This window comes from Tribolium castaneum, chromosome 2, assembly GCF_031307605.1.
Source record: "Tribolium castaneum strain GA2 chromosome 2, icTriCast1.1, whole genome shotgun sequence".
In the NCBI taxonomy this organism is placed as follows: domain Eukaryota; kingdom Metazoa; phylum Arthropoda; class Insecta; order Coleoptera; family Tenebrionidae; genus Tribolium; species Tribolium castaneum.
Window position 1 is genome coordinate 6,330,076 of NC_087395.1, and position 22,699 is coordinate 6,352,774.

Genomic DNA, 22,699 nt, shown 5'->3' on the forward strand with positions numbered 1-22,699 from the left:
CTATTATCATTACCCACTATTTTTTTAAATTTTTTTACTTTGGTGGTTCATAGCTTATTTACCTGACCTGACCTGACCTGACCTGTCGCTATCTTGCTATCTTGCGGATGCTTACAAGTTGTTTTGTTTTTTTTTAATCGTTAAAAGTTTAAATAAAATTTACTAATTTTTTTGGTGATCCAAAAAATGTATAAAATTTCTTGGTTATATTGAAAAAAATCTATCAAAACAGTTGGAATACCCATTAAAAAAGCTCGACAACTTTGCAGTTTCTGTCTTTTAACACAATATTTTTTTTTAATAACCAAATTACACGAAATAAGCTAAAATAACTTTTCATAACTATTTAATGTTTATTATCTTTGCATAAATGAACTTTACTTTGCAATTAAGGCAATTTGTGTAAAGAATAGAATAAAGAATCTTCTGACATATCTGGTGCTAATTTAAGAAAAGCCAGATCGTTTTGCAGGTATTATAACTTTTTCTAAAGAAGAGCGATATTTTTACAACTTTATGCATTGCATAAAACATGAAAAGTTTTTATTAATCAATACTTGGATTCCTGGCATGTCTTCAAAAGAATGAAACAAATTAGTTCATATTGAAAAAGCCAGATTGAACAAAACAATCTAAAATAAGATAATTTTTTTCGATTAAGACGAATGAAATATGCGTAAACTTGGAACAAATTTAGGACTTGTTTTGCGATTTTAAATAGATAAGTTAAACTTGCCTAACAAAATGGGCCTATTTTGTAAAATGTGTCATTAACTTCAACAGAAAAAGGCCAATTAATTATTTTTGTTTAATTAACTAATATTAGTTATTTATTTAATGAGTTTGAGTGTAAATCGGACGCTTTAATTCACGAGTGGATTTTTAAACCACGAGTGAAAACGAGTGGTTTATCATCCACGAGGCGAAATAAATGAACCGATTTACACAAAAACGAGTTGAATACAACATTTTGTTCTTCGAAATAGACTCAGCAAGGCTTAAAATTGCTTTAAATTTGTTAAAAATAATTTGACGTTTCGTATTGAGAAATGCCAAACAGTTGTCAAAACTTCCTTACACAGGAGAAAAACCGTAAATTTTGACAGTGTCGAAAAATAAAATTAATTATTGTTTAGAAGCTTAATACTTTTTAAAGAGCGATTCTAAATGACAAATAAAGCAAAAAACATAAACTAAAAAATTGAATATAGAACACAGATTGTAAAAAAAGTTTGATTAAAAAATCCTGTGATTTCTGGTATGTATTCAAAAGAATATAAAGAAATTATTTTAAAATGGGGTCAATTTTAGTTCAAAGTTTAGTCGAATAAAATATGGCTATTTTAAACTTCCTTTATTAATCATGAGAGTTGTAATTGAATCCATTATAAAATATGGCTTGCTAATACATAACAAAATTGATGTGCTGCGTTAAATAAATTGTGCATCAGCTCAGAGCTGAAACGTTATCACAAAAAAATCTATGCAATTTCCCTAAACTGTAACGTATCAAGTATCCTAAAACTTGGAAGACAACTAAACATAATGACTACACATCAAATGAGATCTAATCAAGACTAGTACATTTAGTTTAAGAAGCTAAAACTCAACGTTTCTGCCACCACATATGGCTTAAACCATGTTTTTTACAAACAATTGTATTACGCTTTATTCACATTCTCTAACACCATGGAACACAGATGAAGGCAAAATTTTGTTGAAAACTCTTTCAAAAACCCGGCCGAATCACCTTTCTCTTTGATGATTTCGTCGTCTAAGCCATTAGTGAAATTTTTACAAAACAATAAAATCGACAACGGATAGAAATACTTATCCATGTTTTTCAAAAGCACGTTTTCTAAAATAGGAACCGGCAAATTGTTACTTAACCAAAAATCTATACATTTCATCAAAACATTTTGCATCAAAATGTGATTCTCGGACACGTAGATTTTTCTAATATAAAATTCGATCAATTTCGATGCGTTTTCAATGACTTCGCGCGTTTCCTGATCTTTGATTTCTAAATCGATGAATTCGGCTTTCTTTTTCAAACTGTCCGATTCTGAGACGCGTTTAGAAACACTTGTAATCGGGGGTGAATTATCGCTACTTTTAAGTGATTGCACGTAGTGGCTCATGCTTTGGCGGATGTCTCCGATATCGGACATTTCGCACGGACTCTCGCGGCCCCCTTGGTGTTCCACCTCGTCGCCCCACTGTCTTATACTATCAAGAGACGAGCTTGAACTCAAAAAATGTTTCTCACCGAAATCCTCTTGGATGTTCTTAACAACGAACTCGACAAAGTCCTGCTCCTTTTCCTTGATATTATCAAACTGTTCCTTATTCACGAAAATCGAATCCAAATCCAAATCGCACGAATCCATGTACTTTTTAAACGCGGTCAATTGAAACCCTAAACTATCGCCAAAATGGCCGTTCAACATGGCGATTTTACTCGCACCTTGATAATTATTCATATCCAAACACTTTGACATAACATTTTCCGAGTCGTAAAAACCGTGATACGTTTCGAGAGCATAGTGTAGTGTTTTTTGTCCGAATTTAAATTTAGGAATGTTTTGAATAAAATTGAGAGGTGATGTGTGTTTTGTTGGCGGTTTGCAAGTTTGCTCGAAATCATGATCGTTTTCGATTTGTAAAACAGCATAAGGGACGTATTTTTTAACAAATAGTGAACGATGGTCTGTAGGGTTGAAGGTGATTGCCATTGTTGGTAGTCCGGGAACTTCGACGGGGAAATTGTCAGTGTTTCCGTCGAAATTGTTGGGGAATTTGATCACTCGACGAGTGTTTTTAAATACGATGACTTTGCCTTCACTTGCCGCCTTGTTGTCTTCGTCGAGAGAGCGTCCAAGAATCGTCTAAAAATTAAAGGCGAATCAATAATTAGACTACAGACTAACAAATTACAACAATAAAAAAACCGACTTTGATATTTTAGAGTCATAAAGTTAAAATTTTAAAATTACACTCGAAAGATATTTTCGGCCTTCTTGATACACAAAAATATTTCAGTTTTAAAACGACCTTTAACACTGACCTTTAAAATAAATAAGTCAAAATAAAAGAAACACAAAGGAGTGGCACAAACGACAAGATTTTACAAATTCTTACATTGATTCAATAAACCAAATAAGTCTTAATTATTAAAAGATTTTTTTGACAGTATTGTTTTGTCTTGATAAACACTGGATCATTTTTAGCTTCAAAATCGTATAGCTGTAATAAAATATGAAATAAAAAACAAATAAAAAATATACCAGTTGGTAACTGAATAAGAAGCCCAAATTCTATCCCCAACTCGAACATTTAGCTCTCAAATACAAAAAGTAATAGTAAAATTCACAACACATTAAAACTTCAGAACATTGAAATCAGAAAGTGAATGAAACAAGACAGGTTTTCCTATTTTTCAAATAAACTTAATTAAAACTCGTAAAATAAACTAATTTTCCAAAAAAATTAAGTAAATCAATTAATACATTGCAAACAAAACTTGTTCGGCTTTAATTAACTAACGTTTCAAATAACATGCTTTTGTAAAAGTGAAAAAAAATATGATAAAATAGTGAAACTTTGCCTACCGTTTTTTTTTAAATAATTAGGAACGATTTGTTTTCAAACTTAAAAATTCTAATTTAGTATACTGACATTAGCGCGTATTCTGTAACTTTTATAACGGGCTGTTAGAACGTAACTCCAGTTAAAATCTAGGAATTTTATTGGTTATTCCTATAGCAACAATGATTAACTAACTACCTTTAAATTTTACGGTTTTATTACAGAATTAATTGATTATTATTAATTAATTAATAAGGGGGTCATTCATGAAACTCGATAACGCTCGGTAGTGTCAGATAGAGTTCCTATTCAGAAATAAAATTAACTAGACGCCCTCCGGTGATGACTTTTGAACTATGTCGAAAACAGTAAAAATTCCACATTTAACTGACATTTAATGAATTGTTCAACAATTTTGCGTGTATAGTGTTAATTACTTACAATAGAAAGAATCACTTTAAAAGTACGTGGTGGTAAATACTAGCGTTGACTTTGGTTCTGTAGTTTTTCGTGGTATAAAGTGTTTATTGTTGGAACTTGAAAGTGGATAAAAAGTGAAAAATTATTAAATTTTGATTACAAAGTGTTATCAAACAGTTGTCTAATTAAAGATTATAAGTAATGGATCACAGCGAACACAAAGTTTGGCTCAAGAAACCAATAAATTAGTGAAGTGTTATGAATTTTAGGTTAGAATTTTCCACTGAAAAAATCATTAAATGCTGCGGTAAATCTACAAAACTACAATAAAGATTAACAACTGCTGATACATTTAAACGTAAATTATGCCAAAAGGTAGGCTTTTCAATGTCTTTGTAGTAATTTTCCAATAAAGAAAGTGAACCAAACAGTCATTCGTTATTCGTGTTTTCCTCGTCATCTCTCATTTGTCAACATAAGTTTCTTGCATCAAAGATACAATAATCATTCCGCATAGGTAATGCAATAATTGTGAAGCCCCAAAATTCGTACAACGCTCAAAATATCCGAATAAACATTTTCCCGCCATTTATGGTTACTGTTTTCCACCTAGCTCAGTGGCGCCCCCAACGGTAATTTTACTTCCGAATATTGGGAGAGTTGGGACACTGAATGTCAATTTTCAAAATTTTGTTTCATATACGACGGTTGGAATGTGTAAAAAACAAATTGGGATAGAGATCAGTGGTGTGATCAATGGTTTAGACTGGCAGTCGTCGTCAATTCACTGATTTTTTTATATGAACTCCAAATTTTAAAAGAGATTTCTTTGCAAGTACAAGAATTTTACGTCTAAACTCTTCATCATAAACATTTTTTCCTTAACTTTAAGAAATGGTAATCATCGATGAAAGAGAGAGAAATTGAACCTTTCCTACCAAGTTTTATGTTTATTATTAACAAGCATTTGGAAAAGTGGATTGTCTAAATAATGTTATGTACAAAATCTATGAGATTTTGGGAATTTGTCTATGCATTTATAAAATACGTAGGTACTTAAACCCAAAATTGGTTCTAATTTTTAGAAAAGCTGAACCTGTCGCTGCTTGGCCGCCTTTAGCATCTACGTGAACTTTAGATTCTGTTTCAAATTGTAAAGTTATTGGAATTCACGATTTTGTTACGTTTTTCATACGAGAACAGCTTCAATATCATTTTTTAGAAAATTTAAAAAGACGACAGGAAATATGAAGGGTTCTTGATGACCAATTTTTGGGACGAGATGTTTAACTAAAAATTGTGACTGAAAGAAAAGCATTTTTAGCATTGAAATATGTTTTAAGTTATGTATTTAATATTAAATAAATATCGAAAAATTTCAGAAATGTGAACATTAATATTGGTAGGTATTAGGTATTCAATTATTTTCTTTTTTTAAATAGTAATCCCAAAATTTCTACGTTTTCTACGTCCCTGGTTAAATTTGACGTAAAATTATGTCATTTTATGAATTTGACAAAAATTATAACCTTGAAATTATTTTCGACATAAATTTTAATAAAAAAGGATAGAAATATATACCTTATCCACATAATACAAAATTGGCTCGGTTTGACGTTCAGTGTCCCAACTCTCCCAATAAAGGAACTCTAGTGTCACTTGCAATCGTCGTTAAAGTAATTCACGAAAAAGTTGCAAATTACTATCCATAGCAACCGTTAGCACTCGTTAAAATAATTCATCAAAACTTGCAAACACTTGCAAATGTCAGATAAGCATTTGTATTTTGCGGTACCTCGTTCCCTGCCGCAAAGTAATTGCAAGTTGAATTTTTTATCAACTTTTTACTTGATTGCAAGTAAAAGGAACTTGAAAATAAATTTACTACTTTAATTTTTAGTGAAATAATGATTTTTGCTAAATGTGTAGCTGAAATATTAGGGTGCAATTTTTTTATAATAGCTTTTATTTTAAATTTGGACTGATCGGGTAGATGGGTGGTTTCTTCAATGTTTGATAAAAAATGCTACAAGTGTTTCAGGGACTCGGTCAGTAGTCACAAAAAAAATCGTTAACTGAAGAATAACGTATAATCAAAATTTTGTTACGAGTATACATATTTTATTCAAAATTTAAATACATTGTATACGGTGGTAGTTTAGATTATCTCTAAAAAAAGTAATTGTCTCGTTCATTTTATTTTCATCACAGTCACAACCACCAATATAATAATATAATTTTTTTCTGTCAATGTAACCCTTTTGTGAAACTTCCAAAAGGAGACACCACAGGATCATACGTTATACGTTTCTAGACCTGTGAAATTCGAACGGCCTTTCATGACGTGTGTACGTTCCGTTCCTTAAACTAGATAAAAAAATAGTTACAAACAGCTTCTGTCTATTTTTCCAGTCAATTCCTCGGTCCCAATGGCTGAAATAATTGGATTCTCTTCGGCCTTTTGAGGTTTTCACCATTACTTTTAACATATTTTGATAATAAATTTAATTTTCGTTTTGACAAGGAACTTTATTGATAATTCCTATAGCAACAATGATTAACTACCTTTAAATTTTAACGGTTTTATTACAGAATTAATTGATTAATAATTAATTAATATTAATTAATTAATAAAATAATAAAATAATAAGTAATCAATGATACTGACTATAAGAAGATTAAAATGAAGTGTACTTCTCGAGTTATCAGTTTTTTGCGTCTAACTTTCAGACAAAACAACTTTTTTCATTAATTCATTTGGGTGAATGTTATGTTGTGTAAAAATTTCAACTATTATTAAAGTTGTGAACCTGATTGAATTACAGAATCAAGGTTAAGTTCGTATGAAAAATCCGAATCCGTCTGTTTTTTTTTCGCTTTTCAACAGGAGATATTACACAAAGTTTAGCAGAAAGCCTGAAACTTGATGCATCTTATAATTACATTTACATAAATTTTTGCAACAAAATGTTTAAAATTACTCGTATCATAACCTGAAACGAGATGTTTTCAGCCTTAAAATGGTCCGATTAAGTAAAGTCGATTGGGGCCAAAAAAAATTTCACTTTACTTTTTTACTTTTTCAACTAGGTGTCAGAGTGTAACGATTAATTAAGTTTTGCATCGGATTTAAAACCGAACCGAATTACGAGTAAAGTTGTACTTTATAAAATGTTGTATATCTCATTTCAGTTCAAAGTAGAATTTAGCAACAGCGCTTTTACATTTTTTTGAATGAAGTCGAGCACAAATTGAGAGTTTCTGGTCGGTTTTCTTAGCTCGAAATGTGTCGCTGAGATTTAGTTTAACACATAATTCAGATACTCTCAATTTGTGTTTTGCTTTTCTCTACAAAAAATTCAAAGGCGCTGTTGCAATTCCACTATGAACTAAAATGAAAGTAAATACAGAAAGTAATGAAAAATTGCAGTCTAGAATGTAAAAGACGATTTTTTTTATTCTCAATTTTCTCAGTTTCATAAAAACGTCATAATATTTTATTTCTTCGTTCCACATTATTTTGTGTGGTTATTTTTACAGTTCAAATAACAAACGAATGGCTTATCTTTATAAAATTAAAAAGAAAAGATTCTAAATGAGGAAAACATTCAGAACTTTATACGAAAGTTCTCACACATTACACCGTTAACTACATATAAAAATGCATACACAGCCAAGAATTATCTATCTTTATTATTTTGTATTGTATTAACTGATAATGAATTTGTAGCTTTGAGTCATTTGCGACTTTTACAAATCGTTTAAAAAAATTCGAACTTTTGATAGATTATAAAAGAATTTTTATTTCTAAAGAAATCGTGTTAAGTTAAAATGAGCAACCAATTGTTCAGTTGATGAATTCAGAATAATGAAATAAAATTTGGATTTTAAGTGTATTATACGCATTGTAACCACTAGCAAACAACCAGACACAAAAGCAAACAGTGGCCTTAACATTTCTGTTTATTCGAACAATTTTTTTTTAAATTCAAAAGTAGATGTTACAAATTTATTAATCATTAAAAAGACATCGTTTAAAATCTTTGGTAGAAAGTAACTATACTTAAAAAATAAAAAAGCACGGAGCGATTTTTTGAAGTGAAATTATAACTTTGTTATTGCTCATTTACAAAAAAAACCATTTTTAATTTCCTTTAATGGCATTGGCACATAAAAAACAACTTTTCCTTAAATGATAGTATTGAAAACGCTTATTACAGTGAAAACCGTTTCTTTGTATCTGATCTCTAACTCGAGTTATTTCGATATAAAGTTAAAATTATAACGTCGCAATTTTAAGATCAAATGGTTTTTAACTTTTGAGTGATACTGTCAGAGTTTATGAAAATTTCTCAGATGTTTTCGCAAAATTCAAGACAAAATTTAAGGCAGAAGAAAGCCGAGAAAGTGGCTAATTTTTTATTTTGTGAAAGATATGTTCCAAATAATCAAATATCTGTAAAGTTTTTGGTGACTCAGAGGATTCAGTGATCAGAGGATTCTGTGATGAGAGGCGGTTCTGACGTCACGATTTCTTCCTTTCGAAGCGATTATCTCTCTTATTTCTCATCGCAGAAAATTTTGAAAAAAATAATACAATAATTTTTGTAATTAAGTGTTTAGGGTTTCTTAGTAAACAAAAATTGATTTGATGGAACATACTTTTGTAAATATTTTTAATTAATTTTTTTACTAAATGTACATTTTTAAGTAGGTATTAGTTGTTTCAAGACTATAAAAACGCCAACGTCGCATTTTCTCTCAAAATTAGCTCTTATTAATTATTCATGCACTTCAAAACATATAATAGCTAATGTAATTTATACTTCCAATGAGAGATCTAATCATTAATAACTATTTTACAATTTCATCAATCTTATTAAAAAAAATAATTCGATAAAATGCGACGTTGGAGTTTTTATAGTTTTGAAACAGCTAATACAGGGTGTCTCAGCTAAGACTTTCGAGGCTCATATTTCAGATATTTGTGAACGATTTTTTATGAAATTTAAAATGCAGATATTTTAGAAGATAAAGACTCAATGCTTTAATTCTTTCAAAAAGGACTAAAGACTGAACAACAACTGAAAAATTCGAGACACTTGAACATTCAGAACTTTGGAAATGTTTCGTACACTGCTAATTGGATTCTCTTCAAAAGCTTAAATTACAGCCCCAACTATTGCTTCGTTTCCAGTGACGTGTTTTGTCCTCACTAGATTTAGTATAGGTATGCTTCCTGTGTCTTCAAATTATTAACGATTCTTTGAACTTTACATTTCATAAATAACACAAAAAGTCCAAGGACACTTTCCATAGGCGAATATTGATTTCTTTTTCAAGAACACAGAAATTTCAGCCACTGTTGTTGGTTTTTAAAGTAATTTCACCAAATTAAAACAATTTTACTTTTCTGACAGCGCACACACTTTTGACAGTTTTTTTCAGTGGTACACAAAATGCCGCATAGAAATGCTTCATCAATTGTTTCAAAAGGTGACTGCCCAAATTACTATCAAAATTTGGATTAAGTTTTTAACAACAAAATTTAGCTTTTTTCTTGGATCAGCCGAGCGCTTTAGTTAATTTTTTGTGTGGCCATTTATTTTTCGGGGTTTAATGATCCAACGGTAATTTGGCTTAATTTTAAATAACAGATTTTTTAACTTGAGGTCATTTTTTGCCCATAATTGAAAGACCACCTCCTAAAATATGTGCATTCTAAATTTCATAGCAATCCGTTGACAAATAACTGAAATATTAGGCCCGAAAGTCTTAGCTGAAACACTCTGTATAAATAGTATGTATTTTTGCATATTTTGGCAAAATTTTGACCTTATTCACATGTCATCTACTCAAGACACTCACTTCGTTCTTGCCACTATGTGACCCTCCTCTAGTTGTATTAGTAAATTCAATGTTACTAACAGAGTTTTTAGTGCAATTATTATTTTCAAAATTGCACACTTAAGCTAAATTCAAGCAAGTTATACCAACCTGAGCCATAGAAGGGCTTCCCCAAGCCAGAAGCTTCCCCGCATGATCGATCGCCATAGTGTAGTCCAGTCCACACGAAACATGTATAAACTTGTGCGCAAAAAAACTAATATTATCTTTATCGTTGAGTTTTGGGGGACTTAGTTCATCATCTTTGTTTTTACCCCACAATAACTTTCCATTGTGCAAAATAACCGAATGTCTGTAACCGACAACAACTTGTTCAATCGGTTTTTTATTACCACCGGAATAAATATGGACACTCGCTTTCCACGAATCGGGTCCTTTCAACGACAACCCATTTTGTTTCTGCAAATTCTTCGATTGCAAAATTCGGACTTCTTGAGGACTTGCGCCCCAAGTATAAACCTCTTGATCTGCACGAACGGCAATCTAAAATCAAATAATCACAAAAATAATTCCCAAACTATTAAATTTCTCTCACGTTATGAAAATATCCAGTCGCAATTTTCTCAATCGCAGTATAAATATCGGGCATGATTAAAATCAAGACAGGTCGAGTGGATTTGTTCGAATCGAGTTGGCAATACTCCAATTGCCCGAAAACATTCGAACCGAATCCGAATAGTTTCCCTTCCCTTGTTAAAATCAAGCTATGGGCATGACCTGCTGCGACTTGTACAACTTTATGTTGAAACGGCAACAATTTAGGGTAGTAGATATTGTCGCAGTCACCATGACCGAGTTGGCCATGGATACCCCAACCCCAAGTATATACTTCGCCGCTAGATGACAGTGCAATCGTGTGGTATTGTCCAGCACTGACTTGGACCATTTTTTTGAAAGCAAGATTTGTGATAATTTGGGGGTAGGGGCTCTCTTGGATTAGAGGACCTAAACCGAGTTGACCATAAGTGTTTGAGCCCCAAGCATAAACCTGTAATAGGGTAAATTAAATGTGTAACAAATAGTTTGTTTCTGATTTAAAAAGAAATCTCCATGTCAAAAAAGTTACACTATAAATTTTAGCAAGTTTTTAAAATTAAGCTTAAAGAAATCTAAATTTTAGGAAGATTAATTTCGAATTTATTCAAATCTTTAATAAACTGTGTTGCGTCTACGTTGTTTCTCGCTGAAAACACCTTAACTTAGTACTCTCTTTTTCCGATCAAAATGGTTTATAACTTTAAAATAAGTAAAAAAATAATAAGTAATAAATTAAGTTGGTAACATGCAGTAACGTAAAAACAGAAAAAACAAGTTATCATGTTTTGTGCGATTTTCTGTTCAAAAAACATAATATGATAGTTTTAATTCGCAATAAAAACTTTTTTGACAAACACATTAAAAATTTTATGTAAAGTAAAATAGACTACAAAACTAACCGACAATCGAAACATTATCGAAAATCGTCAGATAATTCAAAAATTATCTATTGAACTGTAACTATTCGCGATCTTTCGCGAGAAAACCATGTTCTTTTGTAATAAAAAATTATTCATATCTACAGAGTGCTCAAAAACTGGCGCAACAACTCAGTGATACGTTGTTGAGAAGCACGGTAGATTACGGAAAAAATCTTCAAAAAATTCCTAAACTAATATTTCAAAAAATCTACAAACTTATTTTGTTAACTTCTTCAGTTTTCATTATTTTTTAATGTTTTTATGTTTCACACTAAGTAATCGTTTCCTAATAAAACAATGAATAATTATTTTTAAATTTACTATCAGACTTTAGCAGTTTTTTGAATAAAAAAAAATTTAAATTCAGCAAAAATATCACAATTTGTTAATGTGCCAACACTGGGGATTATTTCCTTTCCCGTTTCAAATATAATTTATTTTTATTGTTGATCAAATTCTATCGCAATCACGACTGTTAAACAACGTTGCCACATATTGTTTATTTAAAATTCGTTATCTACCAATAACTTTATTTCAAATTTTTTTTTACTATTTTTACCTTTATATTTAAGCAATTCTCTGGCACAATCCATTGAGTTGGTGCGCCAGTTTTTGAGCACCCGGTAATTATCACCATTTTTAATAGTAATATTCCAAGAGCATGCCAAATTGTCAACAATTTTGTCAAGTAAACGGAGATTGTAGAATTGCAACAGCGCATTTGAACTTTTCTGAGTGAAAGCACAAATTAAGAATTTCTATGAAAGAAAAAAAATTGTGTAAATCCCAGCGACACGTTTTGAGGTAAAAAAACCCACTAGAAACCCTTAATTCCTGCTCCATTTCACTCCAAAAAATTCATATAGGCTTTTACAAAATTCTACTATAAACTGAAATGGAATATAAATGCGGCTTCATTGATAATAATTTGCATATTATCTAAATGTTGCAATTATTAATTTGTGGAATGGTGTAAAGTGCGGACTTAGTAACATATTAACTCAACTCTGTTTCAGGTAGTCCACACCATTCCAGAAATAAATAATTTTGTAATTGCCCTCTCTTTTTGTAGCGATTGAAACATTTTGTTTTATTCATCCTGTCCATGTAATTAATCTACATCATTATCGATAATTTGCACATGTGCAAAATATCACGTAATTTGAATCTATAGTCGATTTTTTTTTATAATCCATTGTCTAAGAGCCGTAAGGTTGGCATTATCATAAATAGTAATTTTTTTGAATTAAGGTTTGTGTAATTTTTACCTAGCAAATTCAATTTCCAAATTTTTCAAGTTGCCTCCAATTTAAAACACGTACAACAACACATTTAATTATGTTAGACCACCTTTAGACTAACGAATTAACGATTAACACTAGCGTCCAGTTTTCAAAAGTGTCAAATCTGGTGCTCAAAATGTCAAATACAGAATTCAGCCGATTTCCAAAGTGGTTGGACATGAACTTTTAGGGTGATATAGTCTGGTCTTTATCAGAATTTTGACACTGACAATTGATTATATAAAAAAAATGAACTATATTTAGGCGAATCTCAGAAATTCAAAATATTTGATTATCTTAAATTTTGTAACGGAAATAAGTCAAAAAAAACACACATAATCTATTAAAAAATATAAGAGAAATGAAAAAGTATTCGTCACAATTGTAGAAATACTTTCGGTTCACTTTCAAAAAACCATTGTGGTGGAATTGACTAACCTGTTACTATGACAACTCATATAAAAGTTAAGGTTGAACTGTACTCAGAACGTCCGAAGAGGAGCTGTTCAAGCAAGCGCGTGAACGCAAAATTTGAAATTGAATTTTTAAGAAAAGTAATAAACAAAATGTTTTCTTTACAATTGTATATTGTTCCTAAACTCAGTCACTACCTCACAGGTCAGTTTGTATTTCTTTTTTAGTATTTGCAACCGAGTTAAAAAGTCGATTTAATTTGTTGTTCTATTAAAAAAAACTGTAAGTTAAAATTGCTTGAAAAAAGATATGGTGACTTTCTGCGGACCTTAGCAACAATATACATAAATTTGAAAAAAATGGATAGTGTCATTTAAAAATAAAATGAAAAAACCTCAATTTTTAGCCATTTTATTTTTTCATTAAAAAATGGTACTATGTTTTTTGATAATTTTTTATACAGCTCTTATATATGACTTACTTGTAATACTATATTTTTTTCATGCCATTTGAACTCTAGGTTTTTCCATAAAAACATTAAGATTATTACGCTGTTTACCCCGTTATAACTTGGTTACAAATATTAAAATCGAGATAAGAACTGATCTGTGAGGTAATACTGTTAGGTTGGCAACTCTCACGTGGGCGACACGGGAGTTGGAGGGGGGTTTTTTGGCAGAGTGAGTTAGTTAGGTTATGTCGCAGAAGGGGCCTGGACGCACCCTCAATGCTCCGGGATATTAGTCAATAAACAGTTATAAGGTTGAATGGTCTAATTACAACTAACCTAACATGGTGTCAGTGTTTTAAAATCCGAATCCCGCTCGTGTTACAAATTGTGAGTGTAAAAAACCACCACAACTATCACGATGGATGCACTTCAGGCACAAGTGGCCGAGTTGGAGCAAAATATGCGGATCTCGTGGCACAAGCACAGGCCCGGGTTCAGGCGAGTGACACACCGTCAAAGCAGGCTCCAACGAGTAGCATCGTCTTCAGCAACTCCATTCCGATTCCGGAGAAATTTTCATTCGAAAAAGAAGATTGGCAAGTGTGGATTACACATTATGAACGTTTTAGAACAGCAACAAAACTAGACAAAAGCACACAAGCAGAGCAAATTAATAGTTTATTGTTGCATATGGGGGCGAAAGTTACAAAGTTTATGGAGGCTAAGCAGAAACAGGAAACCGATTTTCCTAGTTACAAAGCGCTGAAAGAATTCTTTGATAACGAGTTCAAAGACACTCCTAATACAATCTACGCACGAGCTAAGTTTAACAGACGTGACCAAAGGGAAGGTGAGGACGCCCAAACGTACATCGCTGACGTCATAAGCTTGGCCAAAACATGCAATTACAGAGATTTGGAGGAGGAACTCATAAGAGATCGATTAGTTGTTGGAATTCGTGATGAAAAATTGTCGGAAAATCTACAAATGAATGACAAATTGACACTTAAAACAGCAATTGACAAAATAACTCAAGTGGAGAGGATTAGAACCGAAAACAGAGAACTAAGAGTGAGAGAGGAAACGGTAAACAGAGTAGCTAGAGACAAAGCCAAGAAATTTAACCATAAATCCGTGAAATATGAAGGAAAACAGCGCAGGAGCAAAGATGGAAAGCAACAAAGTGAACATAAATTTAAAGGTTGTATAAGGTGTGGAAATTCGAACACACACAACAGGATGGAATGCCCAGCCAATGGACAAACGTGCCATAAATGTAACTTTAAAGGCCATTTTGCATCCAGATGTAAAACAAAGAACGTAAACGCAGTGGAATCTGAAACCTCAATATCAGATGATACTGATGATAGCTATGATTCGAGCTATGATTGTAGGGAGATTATCAATATTAATCGAGTAAAGTTGGACAAACCTTGGGAAGCGGTAGCGGAAATTTTTAATACAAACATTGTATTCAAAATAGATACCGGAGCCGATGAAACCATAATATCTAGCAAAGAATTCAAAGATAAACTTCAGGGGAAAGTAAAGTTACAAAGAACAAAAACAACACTGTTGGGACCCGGAAAAGGAAACCAGAGAAAATTGGAAATAAAGGGAGAGATAGTAGTTCCTCTTAAATGGGAAAATAAGATAGAAAATGTTAGATGTTTCGTCGTTGATACACCAGATAACTTACTGGGAAGACCAGCCTTACAAAAACTAGACATGATCAAATGGACTGGCAAAGAACTCGTTGCGAGTGACAGTGTTATTAGACATGTAACTAGCAGAAAAGCTGATGAAAAATTCCAACATAAGATGATGGTGAAATATCCAGAGGTGTTCAAAGGCTTGGGAACTCTTAAGAATTTTGAGTACACAATTGAAGTAAAATCAGACGCACAACCTTGGACCTTAAACACGCCTAGAAGAATTCCACTCCCCATGATGGATGTAGTAAAAAAGGAGCTGGACAAGATGATTCGCGAAGACGTTATAGAAGCCATTAATGAACATTAATGAACATTAATGAGTGGTGTGCACCTATGGTTATTGCAGCGAAAAAGAACGGAAAAACTCGCGTGTGTTCAGACTACACCGAGCTAAACAAGTGCGTTAATCGCGAACTGTACCAATTACCGTCGGTCGATGAGACAATTTCGAAACTGAAAGACGCGAAGTGGTTTACCAAGTTAGACTTTTCCAGTGGCTTTTGGCAGCTTAAACTTTCACCGCAATCGCGCAAATATACCTGTTTTCTCACACCATTTGGCAGGTATGTCTACAAACGCATTCCATTTGGGATCACCTCAGCACCAGAAGTTTTCCAAAAAACCATCAGCGGCGTAATCGGCAAATTAAAAATGGAACACGTCCATGTTCATGCTGATGACATCCTCATCACAGGCCGCAACGAAGCTGACCATGACACAAACGTGAACAAAGTGTTAACACTCTTATCGGATCACGGCTTGACTTTAAACAAATCCAAATGTGAATTTAAAACGAACAAGACCTTATATTTAGGATACTTAATATCCGAAAATGGTGTTCAAGCCGATCCCAAAAGCGTTGAAGCCATTAATAATTATCCCGCGCCATCGTCGGTAACCGAAGTTAGAACTTTCCTCGGCATGGTTAACTATGTCTCAAAATTTATCGTTAATACTTCGAAAAAAACCCAATCATTACGTGAACTACTGCACAAGGATAAACAGTTTGTATGGACAGATAAACATCAAGCGGATTTTGAAAAACTTAAAAGTGAAATCGCATCATCGCGCGTGTTAGCCAAGTTTAGCACGGACAAAAAATCGCGAGTGTCGGCAGACGCATCGTCTTTTGGTTTAGGTGCCGTTTTAGAACAGTTACAAAGTGACGGAAATTGGAAACCTACTTATTTTTGTTCGCGTACCCTCGAACCATGCGAGCAAGCCTATGCTCAAATTGAAAAGGAAGCTCTCGCCATTACATGGGCGTGTGAAAGACTCGAAAATTTCTTACTGGGCGCTCATTTTGAAATTCATACCGACCATAAACCGTTAACAGTAATTTTGGCCACCAAAGAGCTCAACAAACTATCCAACAGGCTACAAAGATTTCGCATGCGGTTATTGAAATTTAACTATACTATAGAATACGTTCCAGGTAAAACGTTTTTCGTTCCCGATGCATTATCCAGAGCACCAATCCAAGGCAGAATTCGACACCAAGACCCACTTCTAGAAGACGTTCAAAATCTCTACATCAATTTCGTGATGCGTGAGGTCGTTACAGAAATTTGTTCAACGGAAGAAATCAAGTCTTACCAAAACAAGGACCCAACGTACAGCAAACTCAAAGAATACGTCAAAAATGGTTGGCCACAGAAACACAAAAGCGACCCGTTAGTCAGTAAATTCTTCTCTCATCAACAAGACTTAAGCATCGCTCATGACATTGTTTGCTACAAAGACCGAGTCGTCATTCCTGGTCCTCTTCAGAAGAAGTGCCTCTATGTGCTCCATGACGGACACTTCGGTATTAATAAATGTTTGGACCGGGCCAAAGCTACTGTGTGGTGGCCAGGTATCACAAGAGAGCTTAAAGAAGTCGTCGGGAAATGTGAAATTTGCATCAAACTACGCAGACCAACGGTAGATCCCATGTTACCATTCGAAGTTCCATCTAGACCGTGGCAAACAATTGGTGCCGACCTCGCAGAATATCATGAGTCAACTTAGTGGTACAGGACTATTATTCCAAGTATCCTGAAATCAGAAAACTTCGCACCACCAAAGCCAAAGTTGTTATCGAGACCTTCAAAGAAATGTTTGCTAGACATGGTATACCCGAAGTTGTCCGCTCCGACAATGGCAAACAATTTGATTGTCACGAATACAGAACTTTCAGCAGAAAATATGGATTTAAGTTAATTACCAGTAGTCCCCATTACCAACAGTCAAATGGACAAGCCGAAAGTGCTGTGAAGCTGCTCAAAACGATATTGAGGAAAAATGAAGATCCATATCTTGCACTTCTTACCTACCGCAATACACCTACTAAATGTGGATTGTCACCTGCCCAACTGCTCTTTGGCAGAAACCTTCGAGACAGACTGCCAAGGTTACCTTCAGGGTTAAAACCTGCAACTATCGACCATGACACTGTCAGACAAACGTTAATCAACAATCAAGCAGAACAGAAGTCCAACTACGACAAACGACACCGAGTAACAAAAGAAGAGAAAAATCTAAAAGAAGGTGATCGCGTATGGATCATAAATATGCAAAAGGAGGGAGAAGTACAACGCAGATGTGAAGAACCAAGGTCATATTTGATCGAGACTGACGGCGGTTGCGTCAGACGAAATCGAAGACATCTTCAGCCCTTACCAGACAGAAATAATGAACCCGAACATGACCCAGAACAACCAGACGAATCAGAGGAACCAAAGAAAAGACCAATCAGAAGACCCAAAAGATACCAAGATTATTATTGTTATTGAAATATGTATATTTTGATACCTCAGGTAGTTAGTTTCATATTTAGCTTAGTTTTGTATTTAAAAGGGGGGATGTTAGGTTGGCAACTCTCACGTGGGCGACACGGGAGTTGGAGGGGGGTTTTTTGGCAGAGTGAGTTAGTTAGGTTATGTCGCAGAAGGGGCCTGGACGCACCCTCAATGCTCCGGGATATTAGTCAATAAACAGTTATAAGGTTGAATGGTCTAATTACAACTAACCTAACAAATACTAATAAGTGAACCTAGAAACATCATCTAATTGTAAAAAAAACGGTTTTGTATATTATTTTTCTTCAAAATTGGGTTCCAAATTAGTGCATTCGCACGTCCGCCTGGACGGTGAGCCCAGTATAGTTCAACCTTAATGCCAAGAGTACCCAATTTTCACCACAATAATTTTTATGAAAGTGAACCGAATATACATATTTTTTTTATTAACCGACAAACGTTTTCCAAGTTTTTTTTAATGACAGAGTCGTTACTTTTAGTTTCTCCGATTTGTTTACAAAGTCTACAGAATATCAAAAAAAAATTATTTAATTTAATTCAACTTTAATTTATTAAGTAAAATCGATACGAGAGAACACCCATTTAGTCGTCAATATTATATATAAATTACCTAATCACGCTTTAATGAAACCAATTGTAGGTATATCGAGCGAAACAATAATGATTTTGTTTTCCTGCTTTGTTTTCTCCAATTTTCTCAAAATAATAAAAAAACTTATAAATACAGGGGGTGTACCACAAATACGTGTGTCAATTTTAATAGTTAACAGCCCAACAAATAAAACATTTTTTTTATAATTTGCGTTTATAATACCATGGCCAACTTACATCAAATGTCGCTGCGCTACATTAAGGCCCTTGACTGATTCTCCTAAACTAAAAATTTTCTCCGTAGCTAGCTCTATCTGCTGGAGAAAATGTAAACAAAAACATAACCAAGAAAATATGTGACCAATCATAAAAATTTTAATTTTTAATTGACATTTTAGACTGACAATCAAACTTTGTCAGAAAAATTACAAACAAAAGTGAATAGCCAGTACAATATGATAATTTATTAAAGTGAATACTTATCTGAACTATAAAAGGCAAGAAGCATTCAAAGTAGGGACCGAGGTAGGAACACAAAAAATTCGAAAAACGTAGAGAAGGTAAATAATTATTCGGTATTTTCTCCTAAGTTAAAACTATTTTTGCAATCTGTTCGTTTTGGTATAATTTGAGATGTTTTTTGAGCATTATTATTACTCGTCGTATGATGATATCTTGAATAAGAATATAACTATTAACGATTTAGTTAGAACCATGCGAAGAATTGTTTGTTTCAAAGAAAATAGCGAAACGATTTATGAAATCAATCTAGTGATTGGTCCCGTCAATGTACAAAGAGGTGGCGCTACGTTAGGAGAATTTTTTTAGGTTAGGAGAATCAAATCCAACAATGGAAATGGAAGTTTTGTTACGGCCTTAATGGAGCGCGGCGACATTTGATGTAAGTTGGCCATGATAATACGTAGGACATTCAGCTTCGCCACATAAAATAAATCATAAAATTTCTTAAAGAATTTTTGCTTCATTATTACAATTATTTAAAGAAACAAACATCGAAAAATGGAGAAAAATTAGCTAGTGGCTAGTCAAAGACTTTTTAGTTTAGGTTACCTTATATTCTGTTTTATTGATACTGTCAGTGCCCAAATTTTTGAAGTGATTATTTTTCCAACTTGGCATTTCAGTTTACAAAAATAGATACAAAAATACACTTACCCCATAATCGGTCAAAGCGAGTGTGTGCTTCCGACCACAACTAACACTCAATACTTTGACTTTTAGGTCAAACAAAGTTTGAACTAACTTCGGTGGACTACTTTGCGTCAAAAGGGGTCCTAGACCTAAACACCCCGAACTGGAAACCCCCATTGTGTAAAGACACGAGTTTCGAACGACTGCTGCATGTTCAAAACCACAACTTAAATGATGTAAATCTGGCATTTTATCAATTAAAGTTTCCTCAATTGGAGGCTCTGGAGGATCCATAAAATCTAACAAATGGATGTTGTACCTACAAAAAATTAGACAAGCACTGCAAAAAAGCGACTGGTGAATTAAAACTTACTCGTCCTTATCCGTTTTTCCGATCAGTTTAATCAAAACGAACAAAAACGTTTCGATTAAATCCTTGACTGCAATTATGCCCTTATCAGGATTTTCCAAATCAACGGATTCTATCGTTGTGTCAAGACTAGACGAATATTTGTTCGTGGAAAAAATTCTATTGACTAGAGGAATAACACATGGCTGACTCGGATCCAATTGAACGACGAATCTTTGAAGAATATCAACAGGGAACGTGTCCACATTATTGCGAACAAAATTGAAAATCTCTTTACTACTTTGCGGCAAAACCACAAGACTTTGTGTCAAACTCGGCTCAGAAAGTGCAAATAGAAATTCACGATCGTTGGGTCTTGGACTTCGCGCACTTTGGAGAATTTGGCCAAAAGCGGTCACAACTTCAAGTTGTAAACCACGACATTTCGCCAATAGAGAAACAATGTTCCAATGACCGGCTTGACACGCAACGTTAACAGCTAAAATCTGGTCGTAGAATTCTTCATAACGTAAGAAATTCCTGCAAGGGAAAATTAACAATTCGTCCAAATTTTTCTATTGAATTACATGAAGTCTTTAGTGTTGGAAATTCGGGCCTGGCCTCCATGTCGAAGTATTAATTCCGTGTAGGCCATAACGGCTAGATTACCAATGTGGATTTTTGTGGCCATTGACATATCGACACGACTTGCACTTAAGCAAAGGTGTACGAATTTCAGAAGTGTTCGGCAGTCGGCTGAGATGGCAAGTTTGAGGACTCTTTTCAATAAATGAACTTTTGCTTGTTTGTATAAAATGATGCCGGAATGGAATGATCCCTTGGTAATCATTAAATCGCCACATCCTTCCAGTAATTGTTGAATGTTTAAGCCGAAAATTATTGACAATCGTTCGGCTTTTTCCAAGTCGTTATCGACGGTGACCAAATGAACGAATTTGTTTATGGGAGAGCAACTAAAAATTACAAGTTAAAGTTAGAGAATAGCAAGACAAATCAATTAATCAAAATTTACGTAGATAAAAAATGCATAGTTCTGAAATTAAAGTCCCAAATTCTGAGAACCGCTAAACTAGAATTATAAAAATTAGCGGAAATTTTAATATTATTGACAAAACAGCAGAGGTCAATTAACTTCTTGGTCCACTACGTTATTCTTCTACTTCAATTTGTGTCTTGTTATTAAATTTTACAAAAAAAAAACAAATTTTTTTTTTGACAAGACCGGTATTCGAACAACCTCCCACACAAATGAACATGTTATAACTGTTATAAGCCACAATTTTGAAAAGTTCTCAAAACGCCCATGCGCCACCATCTCTATTTTGTTTAATGAAAAAAAATTAACTGCTAGTAAACTCATGGTTAGTAGAGACATGGTTGCGCCGTAACTCTGTGGAGGAGTGGGAGAACCCCCACGTTGATACGTCACAAGATTACAAACGTGTTGTTTACATCGTGTTTTTTATGGTTTTTAATAAAAAATAACGATTGTAACCCAGTGATGATGACTTTTTTAGTTAATAGTGTTGTTTAGCTTGATAACAGTGCAGTGAAAAAAACACGAACACCACTAGGAGGGGAATTTCAATTTTTCAGAACCAATAATAATTTGCAGACCAGGGCTTTAAAATAATCCGACCGACTTGAAGTTCAACATACATAAATAACTTAATAATAGCTTTCATTTGGTATTACTTTTAACTCCTTTGATTCAACCCTTAAAAATATCCCCCAATTCCCTAGACGTTAGTCACGCCTAATTTAAAATTTTAAATTACACTTTCAATTTTCGGAAAAGAAAGAAAAAGCTTGTCTAACCGTAAAAAATTGTTGATTTGTTTTTGGGTTGGTGGTAGATTTTGGAATTTTTAGCCATTGGGAGCCTTTGATTTTAAGCCCATTTGATTTAAACAAACAATACTTCAATTTGACTTGCAAAGATAGAAATCAAAACCAACATTAGCCACTAACGTTAGCCACTCCTTTAACATTTTAAATAGCGCCTCCTACATTTTGAATCATTATTAAAAAGAAAAAAATATTAGAAAGAAGGGAAAAACTAATCTATATAATTGTAGAGAAAACACATACTTGTAGATTTGTTTTTGAGTTAGGGGCGGTTCAATTTAAAGCTTTAATTAAGGGGATGATATAACCTAAAACGAAGATTATGCTAGTTTTAGACTCTCGCCTTCCAAGACGAAACTATATGTTCTTTATTTAAATTAAATTGGCTCAAAATCAAAGGCTACTAGGTACTACGACCAAAAATAAAATTACCCCTAACTCAAAAACTTTCCGTAAGCTAAGTTTTAGCTAATAAATATCGAAGTTTTTTAATATGAACAAAATAGCAATACGTATTTGGACCAAATTGGCTCCAGGGGAGAAACGGCATATTTTCAACTAGGGGTTGGTATACAAACGTTTTCTCACGCAAGAACCTCCCTAAAGGGTGGCACCATATCTTTGGAATAGCCTTGTATATCACAATTTTTATTGTCCCGTAATTATAATCTTCTCTTCTCCAAGTCATACAAACATGCATAT

At 33.3% G+C, this 22,699-nt stretch overlaps 1 protein-coding gene across 1 annotated transcript in view; it reads right to left on the reverse strand.

Moving 5' to 3' along the window:
* Positions 1-1,339: 1,339 nt before the first annotated feature.
* Positions 1,340-22,699, reverse strand: part of ca (claret) — a 29,543-nt gene continuing 8,183 nt past the window's right edge. Inside the window, exons 6-11 of the mRNA XM_064354992.1 lie at positions 20,716-21,102; positions 20,153-20,668; positions 19,804-20,098; positions 10,451-10,903; positions 10,006-10,398; positions 1,340-2,888 (exon numbers count right to left, since the gene is read on the reverse strand). Of these exons, the coding sequence (XP_064211062.1) occupies positions 1,662-2,888; positions 10,006-10,398; positions 10,451-10,903; positions 19,804-20,098; positions 20,153-20,668; positions 20,716-21,102 (3,271 nt within the window). The 3' untranslated portion in view covers positions 1,340-1,661. The remainder of the gene's footprint in view (positions 2,889-10,005; positions 10,399-10,450; positions 10,904-19,803; positions 20,099-20,152; positions 20,669-20,715; positions 21,103-22,699) is intronic.